This window comes from Chelonia mydas, chromosome 6 (assembly GCF_015237465.2).
Source record: "Chelonia mydas isolate rCheMyd1 chromosome 6, rCheMyd1.pri.v2, whole genome shotgun sequence".
Lineage (NCBI taxonomy): Eukaryota > Metazoa > Chordata > Testudines > Cheloniidae > Chelonia > Chelonia mydas.
The window spans coordinates 36,455,451-36,472,279 of record NC_051246.2 but is presented as its reverse complement, the minus strand read 5'-3'; the positions used below and the strand labels follow the sequence as shown (position 1 = coordinate 36,472,279).

Here is a 16,829-nt window from a genome sequence, read left to right as displayed (position 1 = left end):
ATAGTTTTTACAGGCACTTAGAATTACTAAGCCAACTTCAATGCACTGGCTATTCTCCTTGCAGAATAGATTTAGTTTGTTTGTTTGTGGTGTCAGAGCAAATTAAGAAAACATGGCGTTTTGCCATGTCTGAGGATTTTAATATTTTGCACAAACAATCCTAATGATTAATTATGGAGTACTGTCATTGTGATGCTACTCAGACTAAGACAATTGCCATATCTAGGGATTTAGGATGAGATCATCTGTGCTGATCACTTATTTTATATTTTCAATGGATTATTGATGAAAGACCCAGAAGTATTTTAAGTTTTGAAAGTTAAACATCACTCATAGTCTTCAAAGTTAATGATGGATCCATATGTCCAATCTACAGAATGCTGTCCTGTAGCAGTGGGATTGTTCTTACATATTAAAAGGACCTAATAGACTTTTTATCATAAAATTACAATAGAAAATAAGGAAAGTGTTTTTCCTTTAAAATACCACTGACTGGACTATCCTATTAAGCAGGGTAAAACACTTTTTTAATTTATTTTTTTGAGCTTTTCAAACTCTGTTTGCAATCCTGTTTTGGTTGGTCTGTGCTGGTAAATGGTATATAAAATAGATGGATATTCACTATTGTAAGATAAACTAAAACAGAATTCACCTTAGGACAATTTTGGAAATCCCTCACCCTATGGTTTGCAATGGCACCTATGTGTTCTCAGCCTGTCTGCCTTAATGATTCTCAGCCTTTTACTAGGGGATAAGGCTGTATCAAGCTGGCAGGCCTACTGGCAGCTGGGGGTTATACCAACCCCATTCAATGAATGGAAATACTGAACGAGAGGTTGTCTTGATGCACCTTGGAAAATTATTTTTTAACATTAGTAAATAGCTTTTAAACTATGTGGAATGTTATGCATTTTGTAAATGGTGCTATGCAAGAGTTAGGTTCTATTTTTAATGTCTTTGCAGCACTGTGATTATGCTGTGGAAATACTAACAAGTACAATTCTAGCACAGCTTCATGAGGGGTGATATCTAAGATATATGGGTACAGTGAGGCTCACTAATATGGCCAAAAAACATTATGTACAGTTTACTAGGATTTAAAAAGGAAGCAGCTGGTATTTCTAACTCTTCTGGATCCACCAAAACAGAATTGACCTGAAAAGTTGTAATCTGTAGGAGAAAGTTGTTCAGAGTTTGTCTAGTTTTTAAACTCCTCTATGTTGTAGCACCTATCTTCCCCCCAAAACAATTCATTGCTATAATTTCTTAGCAGCTACCACCACTGTACTAATGTTAATGTGTTCCCTATGCAGGCTCTGGTATTGCTTTCTACATACACATTTTGTACTTTGGCAAAGTAGTGAAAGTCCACCTTTACCTTTTAGCGAAGTAGAATCTCCACTCTAGGAAGATCAAAATCAGAAAGATTTGCTTTTGAGCTGTATATATGCAAGATTAACCGGATTTCATTCCAACAGCTCTCAGGTGTAGTTGGGCCTCAGAACATGTGGCACTTCTGCAAGTGACAGAACAAGCTGAAGTTCACAACTATGGATATGCCTTTACTGCAGTCACCCCTGTCCCCCTCTTCTTCACACATACATCAACCTCTCAAGTTCAGTAGTGCATAGAAACTTGAGGTATATTTACACGGCAAATTAAGGCACTTTGCAGTGCAGGTAGGCATACCTACAGTAGCTTTAATCTAGTGACCATGGCTGCTAATAGCACTGAAGCCACATGACTCCTGATCATCAACCAGAGTATGTACCTGGAGGGCTAGTACAGGCCAGCTAGCCCTTGCTGCCATATCCTCACTATCACTTGCACCAGCTAGATGAAAGCTAATGTGGGTATGTCTATCAGTGCTGCAATTAAACAATGTTTAGTATAGATGTGCCCTAGGGGTTGCTGGAGGTGTGGATTAGAGCTTGGGCTCCACTTTCACTCAGACTCATAACCTACCCGCTTTGCAGTGATGATGCAAGATAAATTGCATTATATTTCACCTATACCTCAGACACTCACCTGGAAGCCAGTTTTGCTGTATATTGATCATAGAATCATAGGGTTAGAAGGGACTGTAAAGGTCATCTAGTCTAGCCCCATGCCAATATGCAGGATTTGTTACAGCTAAACCATCCAAGACAGATGGCTCTTCAGCCTCCTTTTGAAAACCTCCAGTGAAGTAGCTTCCACAACCTCCTTAGGCAGCCTGTTCCATTGTCCTACAGTTCTTACAGTTAGGAAGTTTTTCTTGAGATTCAACCTAAATCTGCTATGTTGTAGTTTGAACCCACTGCCTCTTGTCCTGCCCTCTGTGGCAAGAGCGCAACTTTCTCTATCTTTTTTATGGCAGCCCTTCAAGTAATTGAAGACTGCTATCATGTCCCCCCTTACTTTCCTCCCTTACAAACTAAACGTACCCAGTTCCTTACTTCATGTTGTATTTCAAGATTTGTGGGAAGGTGTTATATGTGAAATTTCTTTATCTCCTTATATGTACTAGATTTCTGGTTTGTGGGTTTAGAATTTAGTATTTTTAGTATAATTAGAATTTAGTTACTAAATAGAGTTTCTTTAATATTGTTCATTACTTTCAATTCTACGGTTAAACAATTGGAAAAAGAGAAAGGAGAAAACCTAAATTTCACTAAAATGTCCAGAGAGCCCTGTAGGGAAGAGTGCGCTCTGGATAAGAGTGAGGGAACAGTTTATTAGTAGCTCAGACCAACAACTTCTTTACAGAGCTATCCAGCGTTCAGATGCTGGCAATTCTGAATGCACAAAGCCCAACATAAGCAGCTGGGTTCTGTTTCTGTTGGGGTATGTCTACACTGCAATATAAACCCAGAGCCTAAGCCCCCTTCCGTTTACACACAAATCATGCTAACCCAGGGTGTGGTCCCAGGATCTCATGGGGTGAAGGGCCTGAGTAAAACCAGGATACAGGGTACAAGTTCCATTGCTTTGCAGCATAGATGCAGTCACCCTGGATGTGTCCTCTGAGAGTTTGTCAACAGTATCCCACAATCCCATGGGCTGACTTCCTTTATCCTCTGCACAGTCAAGTTTTCCCATTCTGCACCATGAACAAAGGGCTAGAGCAGCCACATTTTGGGGCAGTGCTAGGAAGTCTGGGATATGGGTGGTTGGACATGGTTTTGGATAATGCAATGTAGATGCTGGAGCTCCAGGTTGAGACCCAGGGTACAACAATTCCTAACCTAGGGTTACAAATGGGTTAACAAAATCAAAGCTTGCTAACTCCAGTTCTACTCACCTGGCAGACTCAGATTACTTCCAAGTACTTTTTTAGACACTCTAATAATTAGTCTACTACAGCCTTAATGTATGTAATAAGCCACTGGGCCCATCAGACATAAAGATCATTCACTGAGCCAAGATAAAGATTTATCAAAGACATTGTTCAGTCTTGAAAACCTTTTCTGGGAGCTTGGAGAGGAGGGGGGAATAAATTTTCTTCTGAGCTTGAATTATCAGACATTTTTCTTTCTCAAATCTTGATGACTGAATCCTTAGCACTTGTGCGTGTTTGATTAGTTTAAATTCTAAAATAATTGTCTTTACTATTTTGAGAAAAAATAAATTAGTTTAGCTAATAATTGCAAGTATGTGGGATGTCTTGAATGCTGAACATTTCACAAACGTTTTGAGCACATTAATGTGTTTCAGGTGTACAGTTTACAATAATTTTTAAAATAACCCTTCCAATTTTCCTTAACTCTCAATATGAATAAAAATGTTTTAATGGGAGGGAAAAATAAGGGGAAATGGATAGTTCCTGGGATATAAATACTTCCCTGCAGGGCTGAAAACCCAAAAGAGTTGTGGTAGAGTATGAGCTATTAAATGGAACTGACTTTAACTTTTTCACACTGAGTGAAGTATAAAACAGACAGCCTAAATGATGAAATTAATAAAGCAGATAGATTATTAAAACTGAATTTTAAAACTAAGGTATAAATAGAATTAAAACATTTTTGAATTACTTATCTGAATAACATCTCTTAAACCAGGGAATCTAAAATCTAATGCAAATATAATACTCTTATCTGCATCCTTGATGATGTGTACCAGATTTGTGTTGGGCTATGGTGAATAATTCTAACATTTTAGGTTTTTCTTTTTAAACAGAGCCTCCCCCACAAAAAAGAAATCACGTTTTTAAAACCACATTGAAAGTGCTGACATGGCATCCTTGACCCAGAACATTGCACCTCTTTTAAATCTCCTGCCTTCACTTATATTATTTAATTGTGGTCCTATACGGTGGTAAACTAATGTATACTATTTAGCTGTACAGGAAGTTTTTCTTTCCTTCTTTTGTTTTAGTACTTACTTCATTCTAATGTATGGTAACAATTTATATAAAATAAAAATAACTATTTTAATAAGGATTGTGAGGGAACTCTGGTGTGGAAGGTGGCTACAGCAGTATTTTTAATTGGGAGCCTGTAATTACCATGCTCCCTCTCCCCACAAAACCCCTCCACAACTATTTGTAAATAGGGCAAGCCAAAAAGAATGATTTTACTTAGTTGTATTTTTTAATAGGCTGCACACCAGAAATAATAATAGGCCTAATCCTGCAGTTCATTGCACACACCAAATTCCAGTTGACCACAGTGGGAGTTATGTATATAAAAGGGCTATGGTATCTGGGTATACACAAGAGCAGCATCAATAAACTAGTGAGTTTATGGAGGGGAGGGGAATCAGTCAGGGATCAGATTTACATTTCAAGCTTCAAAGGGGATAGTATGCTGCAGATAAGTTAAAAAGTGGGGTAATATCTAGGGCAGTGCTAATGTTTTAATGTAATTTTTGCATGATATTTTATTTTCATGATAGCATTTAAAGAAAATATAAAACCAGTGAATCCACTTTGCTTCATGGCACCTGCATATAAAAGGTGGCTTGGATGATGCATTGATATGCCACCCTGGTGCACTTCAGGAAGTACTCAAGCCATTCTGGTGAAATGGAGATGCCTGTAAACATGGAATACTAGACACTGTAGTACTGATGTCATGAAACATCATAATGATTCATTTGGAGACATTAACGTGCATGTTTCAATGCTGTTACTGCCCACTGACAACTTGAGACTGGTTTTGCGTATTATGCTTAACATGCGTTGACAGACTATGCTGAAGCAGCGCTGGAGCGGAGGAATGTGAATACTTCACTATACGTAGAGCCATTCAAGGGATAATATAGTCTGATGAAATCAGTGGACTGTTATCATTAGAACCTGACCTAAAAAAGCTTGTCTCTCTCACCAACAGAAGTTGGTCCAATAAAAGATATTATGTCACCCATCTTGTCTCCAACATGGTTAAAATAACACTGCAAACATCAACAGAACTGGAAAAATAACTAGCAAAGATTATACACCAATATTTTTAATTTCATTAAATTTACAGATGTTCAATTTCTCTCCCAGATCCCTAACCAAAGTAAACATGAAAAAAAAATTTGAAAAGCTGTCTTAAAAATGCAAAAAAAATCAAACCTGACTATTTGAATGGTTGTAATCAAAAAGGCTCCATGAAATGCAATAGGTAATAGAAAGGTATACAATATGAATAGCTGTTTTTCTAACGTTAACTTGGCTGTTTGAAAATTACACCATATAAAAAACCTGTTCTCCATGTTGTGAACAGATGATTGTCAAAATTTTATTTCAACAAACAACACTTTATAGAGTTCAAGACAATGACCTTTATGCGACAACTGCTCCTACTCTGGGATGCATGTGGTGAGGGATTGGTGTAATGTATCATTTTCCAGTTCGAGCCACCAGACATGCTACAAAGGTACAAATCCTAGGCTCTTGACGCGACAATTTTTACTGAGTCCGTACTCAGGAAACACTCCCAGTGATTCAATGAGAGTTTTTGCCTGAGTAAGGCCTTTATGATCTGGCTTTAAGTGTTTAGTTATTCTGTCAATAATGAGTGAAGTCTTTTCTGTTCTTGCTGGTGCCTCAGTTCTTTGAAAAAACCAGCACAAAGAGTGATTCCAGCAGACACTTTAGGAGTGAAGGAGAGCAGCTTTCAGGGATTGCTTCCCAGTAATCCCACACAAAGAGTGGGGCATGATTTGAAAATTTTTTGTTTGAAGATGCATTCTGAGGTGGTGACCTAAAAGAATGAATTGAAACCAAAAAACCCAAATGACTTTCTAAACTAAAGGACCAAGAAAGTGAAAGATGATTTGGTTTTCCTGATAACCAGCAAAGGGGAAGAACAGTGAACCCATAAAAAAGATGCCAAAGGACGTTAGGGCCAATGTCCATGCCAGTTCCATTATTTAATAAAAGAAATGCAGCATCACTTGTTGAAGCACTGTTATGAACTGTGCTATGGATGGGTAATTATTTATGTTGGATTGCTATGGTATTTCTTGGCATAACCAAAAACCTGTACCTTCCTGAAATGGAAGCTGTTAAGGTGAACTGGGAAGGGCTAGGACAGAAACGTTTATAACATTGAAAAAGTTACTTGTATGCAAAATTTCAAGATTTCACAGCGTCCCTCGCCCTTCCCATCAGCTCACAAAGTGCAGGCTAAGAAATTGGATGAGTGTCACAGTGTGTCCAAGTAGCTTTACAGCACTAGAAATGGGAAAAGACTTTGAAAGATGCCTGAACGCACAAGAAAAATGCTTAGAAATTCTCCTAAGACCAGGAAAATGCAGCTACAGCCTCCCTCTGCTACACTAATCTTAGTGCAGAAGCCTATCTAGCTTTTTATACAAGTTTCTACCATGCAGTGCCATAACATGGATGGCATAATGGAAGTCAATGTGAATTTCTACACTGATTTCAAGGACAGCAGGATCAGAGCCAAAATGGACTGTCGTATCCAGCACTTTGAATATTCATCTAACTCCTCTATAGTTATGCAATGCTGTGGATGTGCTGTGTGCTATTTTAAACATCCCTACTAATCCCTTTTATCCCTGTTATTCATAACCAAACTTGTTCTTACATGGCAAAAGGCACCATGCCTCATTCTGAAGGCATGGCAAGTCTTAAGTCTTTTTGTTTTAAAACCAGAAAATGACTTTTTAAACTTTGTACAACGCAATTTAACTTATTGAATCAGAATTCAGGATCTGAGTAAAATTTCCTTTGATCTGAAAACTTTCTTAATAGGCAAGAAGCCTTTTTTTGTTCCTGTCTAGATAACTCCAAAATTGCTGAACTAATTTTTAAGAAACTCCATTAACCCCCTTTTACCTTAAAAAAAAACAGAAAAAAATACTGCTGGGCAGTAATCATGAGAAATTTTGGACCAAAATCTGAAAACTAGGAGTTTTATGAATGACTGAGAATAGCGATTTAAAAAGGAAGTATCATACCAATTTGAATTTGCATATAGAACATCACAACTGATGATTATATATGTACATTATGGTTGAAAAAAATTGTCTCTGTGCAGGGGGCCAGCACAAAGGCCGATGCATTTAAGCCCTAGGTGAGCCCCAAAACAGCCTAAATGGAACTTGAATGATGCATAGGCCATTGTGCTGGCCCTCTGCACAAGGGTGAAATTCATCTTATCTCATACATCTCACTGGTGTATACCATTGCAACAGAAATGTTTATATATTTAAATTTAATAAACAATATATATATATTTCCATTTGCTTAAAAAGTTAGTTTTTTCTTTTCTCTTTTTTCCCCATGATTAATTACAATGTGTTAGCTTTGGGTCTGGGAAAGATACAGTACTGTACCGCATACCTTTCTCTACTCAAAATGAGGTTAGACATATCCAACAAATCCTGTGATTGATGTGCCTGACCATTACTTAATACTCCATCATAGTGGCAGATTGCTGAAGTTGAAGTAGAACTGTACCGTAAATGTATAATGACTTACTTTTCATAATGTGGAGCAGGCGCCTCTTTTGCAAGACCAGAAAATGCTTTGATTTCTATTTGCAGGCAGAAGAAAGAGCACTTGTTGAATTACAGATAATTGCTCCTTCTACCAAAGAAACGTTGTAAGGTTTGTGAACCATATGCTCTAATGGAATGGTGTAAAGAGAAAAAAAGAAGCAGTTTTTATATGTGAGTGCAGCTCTGGGTGAGCTTTTTCATCTGTACTTAAAGAGAAATCAGTGTGCTGTGATTATTACTATGATCAAGATATGTGTCTTCTAATATCAACATTTCCCCCTCTAATTCTTAGCTGATGGAGATTGAACTAACCGTGTCCAGGGTTATAGTGGAAGAGGGTAATGGCCTGCATGGTAGGGGTAATTAATGTATAAGCATCTTGGGGTGAAACTCTCAATAGAAATTGTTGAAGATACTGTACAGTAGCCATGCTCAGAGAGTTCTTAAGCAGCGCTGTGTGGGTTATAGCTAAGCTTGGAAGGATTAGATTGTTCTTGATAAATGCTGGTAAGTGGCAATTTTACCATACACACACAAACCAAAGAAATATTTTCATCAATAATAACTGAAATTTACAGATAGGCAAAGTAAGAAAAATGCTATTTGAAAATTTATCAGTGTTTGAATTAAGGATATTAATTTTGACATGCGATTTTCACAATTTGCGTTTTATTTATTATAAAGCTTTAACTTTTTGAATCTCAATGTCTACTGTAATTAAATAATTATTGTCTAACCCCCACCCCCATAATTTCCTGCAACTGTGAAAATGTAGAGTTGTATGACACCTTAAGGAAAAACAGAAATGCAAGATAGCTGCTTCTGTGGATGGGACAGAAATTCTTTTCTGAGACTTCTGCAAGAGGGTGATGCTATGTGTTGTTTATTTCCACCTCCTTGGAGGAAACAAGAATTGTGTACATTTGGTAAATAAACAAATTGCCCTGCATCACTGATTTCTGTTCCAAACAGGAAACTGACCTGAATTCTTCTACCACTCAGCAAAGCCACAACACTACATTATATCTGAGACACAGATGTGGTGTCAAACTTACATTGCTGCTACTCATGTGTACCTGTCCAATGGAGAAACAGGACTTTAGTTTCTGAAGGTGTTTGTTAATTTGGTATTTTTCATGAACACAAGACTCAGACACAAACAAAACTAAAAATTATTAGTAAAGTTATAATTAACTTAGAATTGTGAAAAGTAAAGGATGTGTCTAATAAAGCACTAGTCAAAGCCATGTGTGAATATCATACAAACTAACCACTCATCTATTACAGAGATGTCAGTAGTGACTCCATAGGTAAGGTTACAATGAGATTTGCACTTAAGCAGGGCTAAAATCCCTCTTTCACACTTTAATGACTGAAAGTCTCCAAATTTGGCACAATAACTCTCTAGAGCAGTGGTTCCCAAACTTGTTCCACTGCTTGTGCAGGGAAAGACCGTGGCGGGCTGGGCCGGTTTGTTTACCTACTGCGTCCGCAGGTTTGGCCGATTGAGGCTCCCAGTGGCCACGGTTCGCTGTTCCAGGCCAAGGGGAGCTGCTGGAAGCGGCGGCCAGTATGCCAGCCCTGAGCCTCTCCCACACCCAAACCCCTCATCCCCATCCCAGAGCCTGTACCTCCAGCCCAGAGCCCTGACCCCCTCCTGCACCTCAACCACCCGCCACAGCCCAGAGCCCCCTCCACACCCTGAACCCCTCATTCCTGGCTCCACCCCACAGCCCTCACCTCTGCACCCTAAACCTCTGCCCCAGCCCTGAGCCCTCCCCACACCGCTCATCCCCAGCTCTGTTGCGTTGCGGGCATCAACCATTTTATTCAACTGGGTCTCCAGAAAAAGAGTTTGAAAACCACAGTTCTAGATAATACTTAGCCCTGCCATGAGATCAGGGCACTAGGTTAAATGACCTCTCGAGGTCCCTTCCAGTCTTATGATTATTTCCATTTTAAGGATGGGGAAGTGAGGCACAAAGAGACTAGATGACTTACCCAAGGTTATACAAAAAGTCTGCAGCAGAAAAGTGAATTGAACCCGAGTCCCAGGCTTGTACTGTCATGAAAGAACCACAGGTGCCTTGTCTCCACCAGGCTTTTACAACGGGATAGTTAACATGCGTTAGTTACAGCACTGTAAAAAAACACTTTTTTTTTGGTAGAGAAATAGCTCTTAGACTAGAGTCTCTGTGAGGAAGGATATTTTTTTACAGCCAGGGAGCTAGTATAGGTCAACACTATACCACTGTCTGTGATTGACCTTGCCTAGTCTACCTCACGAGAAAATTTAGGAAAATTTTACAGGTTTGAAGGGCAGAGAAAGGGGTATAATGAGGGGTTTGAAGGAGAGTCTCATTAAACTTGGAAGGTGGGTGGGGAGCAGCAGGAGGGTCTAGAGGTGACCTGATGAAATTAATAAGCAGCAGGTTAAAAACAAACAAGAGGAAATACTTCATACCATGCACAGTCCACCTGTGGAACTCATTGCCAGGGGATGTTGTGAAGGCCAACAAATATAACTGGGCTCAAAAAAAGAACTAGGCAAGTTCCTATCGGATCGGTCCAGCAGCGGCTAATAGCCAGGATGGGCAGGGATGCAACCTCATGCTCCCAGCATCCTTTAACCTCCGACTGCTGGAGGCTGGAACTGCAGGACCAGGGACGGCTGAGTGAACAGCAGCGGTTCCCAACCGCCCAGGATTGCCCGGGAGTCTCCAGCAACGAAAGACTGCCGTGTGATGAAATCTCCAGGAATAGTCCAATCAAAATTGGCAACCCGAGTAACAGCCCTGTTCATTCCCGCGGAACCACCGGGCAGCGGCCACTGTGGGCAGACCGGACACCGGGCTGGACAGGCCGCTGGCCCGAGCCAGCACCGCCGGGCTCCTGGGGGAACAGGGGTCCAGGGGCAGAGGGAGCTGAGCTCCGTGCACCGGGCTGGGGGCGGGAAGGACGAGCCGTTGGGCGGGAAAGGAAAGCGCGAGAGGACGGCGCGTGAGACAACAAGGGCGGGGCGATGCCGTGAGACCTGCGCCCCCTCCCCCGCCCAGAGCCGGCCCGCCTCCGACAGGCAGCAACATCACGTCATCCCATCCGCTCAGAGCGCACGCGCAGCATTGCGGTTTCTCTCTTCCCCCGCCCCCTCAGGAACAGCTGGGGGCTGTACCCACAATGCCGTGCGGCGCTGCCCGCTCCGCTCCGTCATGGAGGCAGCGGCCGCCGCCGCCGCAGCTGGAACAGCTGGAGCAGCCCCGGCGATGGCCGCTTCCCCGCGGGCGCGCTGAGCCCCCCGCACCCCTCGGGCTCCAGCATGAGCGGAGGCGGCTCCTCGGCACCCGGCCGCTTCGCCGACTACTTCGTGATCTGCGGGCTGGACACCGAGACCGGGCTGGAGCCGGACGAGCTCTCGGGTGAGGGGCGCCGGGGGAGGTGCCTTTGTCCCCAGCGGCGCGCAGCCCCTGCGGGAGGGGGTGGCTCGCAGTCGGCCCCGTTCCCCCGGGAGAGGCGCTTCGCCGCGGGGTTGCTTGCCGTGGTGGTGGAGGGGGGTTGCGGGCATTTGCGGTTGCCCTGGAGGATGCCCGGCTGCCGGTGGGGATGAAGCGCGGGGCCGGGGTGCGCTGCGATCCGCTCCCGCGGCTTGCTTCGTGCACACGCCGGATCGGGGGCATAGGGCGTCAATAAAAGGTCCCTGGAAGCTGCTTTGTTGTGGCAGCAACAGGGCGCCCTGGCGCTGTAAGACCCCGAGTTGCGGCTGCTGGTCCCAGTAGGGGCCGCTGGGGGGGCTGAAATGCTCTGTCGCTTTGCCCTGGTGTAGGACGGAGGGTGGAGGAGGGTGCTGGCGGCAGCTCTGAACAGCTGGAGGGGGAGGGCCGCACAGAAACGCCTATCGTGGCCCTTCTCCGGATTAACGGCCTTGTGGCCGCGCTCATGCTTGGGGAGGTGTGTTTTATTTCAGGCGATGTAAGCAGTTTAGAAACAACCTCTAAAAAGAGCTCGGCAGCGTAGGGGTATCTTTCCAAGAAGAAACAACAAATAAAGCCAGGAGGAGCTTTCAAACCTAACGGAAATGTTACAAGTATCAGTTATCATAACTAGGGTGCTGGTGAGTGTAGGAGTGCAGTAATTAGGCATGTTGGGATGGTACAATATGTCCCAAACACATTCATAATGGTCAGTATCTTACATCTTAAGGTCACTGTACATAGGAGATCACTCTTCTGGTTTGAGGCCAGGGAATTAACAGGTTCAGGTAGGCACTGAAAATATTCTAGATAAGTACATCACTTTTAAAATTCTTCTGTACATGGCTACACTTTTTTGGAGCTTTTTATCTGTGCTTAAAACAAGGTTAATGCCCTTTTTAAAAGTAGGGTGTGTATACTTACATGTGTGGTGGTGTTATATCTCTACTGCGGCTGCTTCTGTCAATTGATGTGAGATTCCTGGAGGCTCTTAAAATAACGTTTTAAAATAAATTATTAAAATTATGTATAGAGTTAAAAAAATCATATGCTTCCTTTTTAGAGAGAGATTAAATTATATTCTGCATGTTTGTATTATCTTGAGTTACAACAAAAGTTAAGAGCAATAAAAATGTTAAGAGAACAGTTTTGTTATTTCTAAGATATTCGTTTATTTCCTTTAACTGGATTCAATAGTGTGTCTTAGAAGCTGTGTCATTCTTATCTGACACATGCATTTTTTTTGGCCTCTGGTTAGGAGGTGTGTCTTACAATATCATTACAATCCTCCTATGCTTATATTAAGTTTACAGGGCCAGATTCTGATATGTTTTTCTCTGGTTTAGTAGCACCTTGCTTCACAAGTAGTTCCATTGACTTCAGTTGGACTATTCATGGAGTAAGACCCTTTTCCGTCCAAACACTGTATCAGAATCTGGCATAACATCACTGAAGTCAGTGGAGTTATTCTGTGTATACAGTAGTGTAGCTGAGCTCAGAATCTGGCCCACAATTTGCATTTTCTTGCTTCCTTAAATGTGTTTCATAATGTGTGGTGGGTGTTACTGTCTTAGTAATATTGACTGGAAATTCTTGACTTTTTTTTTTATGTTCACTGTAGAGTGAAATTTGTATAGAGGAGTACTCATTCTATTGACTAAATTTACATCATTTTGGCTAAGACTGAAACTTTTTCATATTAATCACTTAGGGCCAGATTTTTTCACCCTTACTCATGCAGAGTAACAACTTACTGTATAATGAGTCCTTTTCAGTTTCCACAGGAATGACTGTAAAGTACGACATCAGTCTGAATGAGTGAGTAAGGATGGCACAATCTGGTACTTTAAAGTACATTATAAAATTTAGTTTTAAGGATATGAATAGTTAAATGTATTTGGGGTAAAAAGTTTGCTGCTTTAATAAAAGCTAGGAGTGAACAAGACTTGTATGCTGAAAATAGTGGATTCTTCCTGGTGTTATTTTTGTCACTCCTATTATTTTTTGCCTTGTCCTGAATTCCACAAATTGCTGCACAATAGTTCTTCCCTCTGTTGCATGTGAATAGCTCCTCCTCCCATAATAAATGTTACTTTGAGAAACTATCTAATATTTAGGAAACTGAAAGATTGTTGTATGATATTACCTTAATTTTATGTCTGAATTTGAAATAATAAAGACTGGAATATGCTGTTTTGTACGTCCTTTTCTTGCTAAAGGAAATTTGTGGAAATATAGGCCCCGATCCTCCAGACTGTTCCGTGTGGGTGCCAGGTCTGCCTGCGTATAGTAACTTGCAGAATTGGGATCATATTTTGCTAGTGTGGTATGCACTCTGTTTAAAGAGATTCTGTATTCCTTCAGGGGGAAAAAAAAATGAGGATTTTGGAGCAAAGTGAAACAATTGAGAGGAAAAAACATTTGATATAACTTCACTGAATATAAATTTAACTGGAGTTTCAGTACAGTTGGATGAGTTTAGTGTAAGAAACTAGTATTAGTTATGCATGATAATGTGTTGGCAGATGTTGCTTTTTAAGTCTTAAGCAGACTCTCTGAACAAACTAAGCTAAGATCCTGATCCAAAGCCCATTGAAGTAAATGGAAATGGCTCTTAAATGTTTTTTGCTTCCTGGAAGATTCATTTATTTGAATGAAAGGAGCATTGTGTAGCTTTTCCTCTTCCTTCTGTATTTAAAAAATCCATTCTGTATTCTTGAACTGTTGAAGCAATTTGCTTAATAAATGGCCATTGTTGGAACTGAGGCATTGGCACTACAGTTGCTGTGTGCGGTGGAGGGGGAAGCAGGATTCTTAAAATAAAGCAAAGCTAAACACAAACGATCCCTTGATTGGAGCACACTGAGATTCTCTTCAGGGCTTTTCTGCATCAGGTCTGCCTTGAGCAAAGCCCCCAAATGATGTCATAGTAACTTTAAACTTGCTTCAGGAAATTGACAATGGCTGCCAGAACCCCTAGGGATGCTGTAAGCATATTTTGTTATAGCCAAGCTAATGAAATGTTATACTTCAGGTGTTTTACAATAATATTGATCATATAGCATTTTGTTGGAGTTTCGTAAATAAACTATAAACTCACAAACAGTTCGATTTTCTTTCTGATTATTTTTGCTTAAAAGGTGGCTTCTGTTTCCACTTTCCTCTATCTACATAAAAAGTTTACTAAATGTCATAACATTTTACAAAACTTCATGATTGGCATTTACGCTCAGAGTGGTTTAAGGATAATATATTCTCTACCTCCAAGTTACTTTTTTTGATCCAGAAATTTATACAGCATGGTTATTTGGACTTCAGTGAAGTAATGAAAACTGTTCTTACTGGATGTCTTGGTGACAAGCAGCTAGAAAATTTTTACTTGCTAGTAGTTGATCGAGTCATACTGTCATATCTTAAAAACTCTCCCTGGGGTGGTTGGAGTGGGGGACAAGTGAGGGAGTGAGGTGTGTTTCCATGGGTTCTGTAGAACCCCCAGAAGACTCTGGTAGAATTTTTGTAGTTTAGCAAGTCTGTATTACAAACATTTTTACTTAATAGATGAAATAATGAAGTGCATCTATTACTAAGGGCTAGTTTACACTGGCAGCGCTTTTATGTTGCTTGTGAAGGCATCTCCACGAGGGGTGTGGCTCCCAGCACTGGTGCACTGTCTACACTGGCGCTTTACAGTGCTGAAACTTGCTGCGCTCAGGGGTGTGTTTTTTCACATCCCTGAGCGAGAAAGTTGCAGCGCTGTAATGTGCCAATGTAGACAAGCCCTAAGACAAATCTATATTTATAGTGTAACTTATTGTTGCAGCAGTATGGATAGGATTTCTGAATTTAGATCTCATGTCTGCATCTTGTAAATGTAATGAGAAGTGTGTAGTGCCTCTTATTTTTCAATCAGAGCTATAAATGGGTTTTTCAAAAATAGTCTGAAAACTGGGGCAAAAAACAAACTAGTTTCATCATAAAATTATTAAGTTTGTGGCAATAGTGTATTTTATATTCTTTTACACTAAAGACTTGTATTTTTGTTCTAATTCTTAACTCAGTTTTATTAACAAAATCCTCTGGACAGCATTTGTTTACTATATAGTTAAAAACAAAGAATGAATCAGTTTATTGTGTTGCTTAGGTGCAAGATGAGTTGGGGAAATAAGAAACTCACCACTATATAATGTGAAATTGCAGTTTCACAAATCTGATCGTCAGTTTATAATCCAATATAGTCTCACTTACAGAATTTGAGAGTACTTGGAAATAACTTCCATCTCATAATGACAAATAGGTAATGAATGTTTTTCCAAAATTACAGTGTACAATGGAGAAATGCTTAATGGAATGCAAATGTCTAAAATTAACTTGTGCCGTGAAGTAAAGATCCTGATGATTTTACAATAAACCAATAAAAAACAGTAGTTGCTCTTTACTATGGTTTGGTTAAACATTTAACTGATGGCATATCTTAGGGATTGATCATGATAGTATTTAAATATTGCTCTGACCACATCACCTTCCTCTTTTAATCTTCACCTGCGCTCCCCATTTTCCACTGTGTCAAATTCAAGCTTCTTGTCCTCACCTTCAATGACTTTTAGCAACTCTGCCCCTCTCTACTTTATTTCCCCTTGTGTTATAGGATCTGATCTGCAAATCACTGAAGTAGATGGAAAGACTCCCACTGACTCTGGATGAAGGTCCATATTGTGTTATCCCTTTGCTCTGTCAAACAAGCCAGGCTTGAATGCCCGCTGTCGGCTTTCTCTGTTAACACCTCTGTACTTTCTTCCATGTTGCCCTGTTATATGTGGAACGCCATCCCTGAATGGATGTGTAAGACCTCCTTCCAGAGTCTCCTCAAGACCCACTTCTGCTTTGACCCCTGCAAGAAATCATCTAAGGATGGCTAGGTTTTGCAGCAGTCGAGGATAGCTGACTGTTGATTTTGGTTTAGGAAAAAACAACCTCAACTTTCAGATGTTTTGGAACCATCAAGTTGAGCAATAAATAACCTGTGTAGTTTGACCTTATTTTTGTAACTCTTTTCTTCTCCCTTCTCCACACTTTTTTGTATCTTGTTTGTAATTGGAGTGTAATTTGTGTAGGACAAGGACTGTGCCCACTCACGTGTTCATACAACACCTAGCACAATGAGGCCTTGATACTGATTAGGGCTCCTGGGCCCTTACCATACATAATAAATGCTTTAATAGTATTGATGCATGAAATCAGAAAGGAAAATAACTAGAATTGGAACAAGTGAAATGACTTAAAATTATGCAAGCTCAGTTGCTGTCCTCCCCTGTGTGACACTGTATGTGTTAGCAAGGTAATGGGAAAATAGTGGTCTAAATTAATCCTAATAAAACTCCATTGACTTCAGTGGAGCTACACCTAAATGAGTTTGGCCTACTGTTTCTA

At 40.6% G+C, this 16,829-nt stretch overlaps 1 protein-coding gene across 4 annotated transcripts in view; it reads left to right on the top strand.

Annotated features, from left to right (window-relative positions):
* Positions 1–10,772: 10,772 nt before the first annotated feature.
* DENND5A (DENN domain containing 5A) overlaps positions 10,773–16,829 on the top strand; it is a 110,167-nt gene continuing 104,110 nt past the window's right edge. Inside the window, exon 1 of one of the 4 annotated variants that reach the window (XM_037899781.2) lies at positions 10,773–11,351. In XM_037899781.2, the coding sequence (XP_037755709.1) occupies positions 11,252–11,351 (100 nt within the window). In that variant the 5' untranslated portion in view covers positions 10,773–11,251. The remainder of the gene's footprint in view (positions 11,352–16,829) is intronic. The other 3 variants (XM_037899783.2, XM_043549917.1, XM_043549919.1) reach the window with 3 other exon arrangements.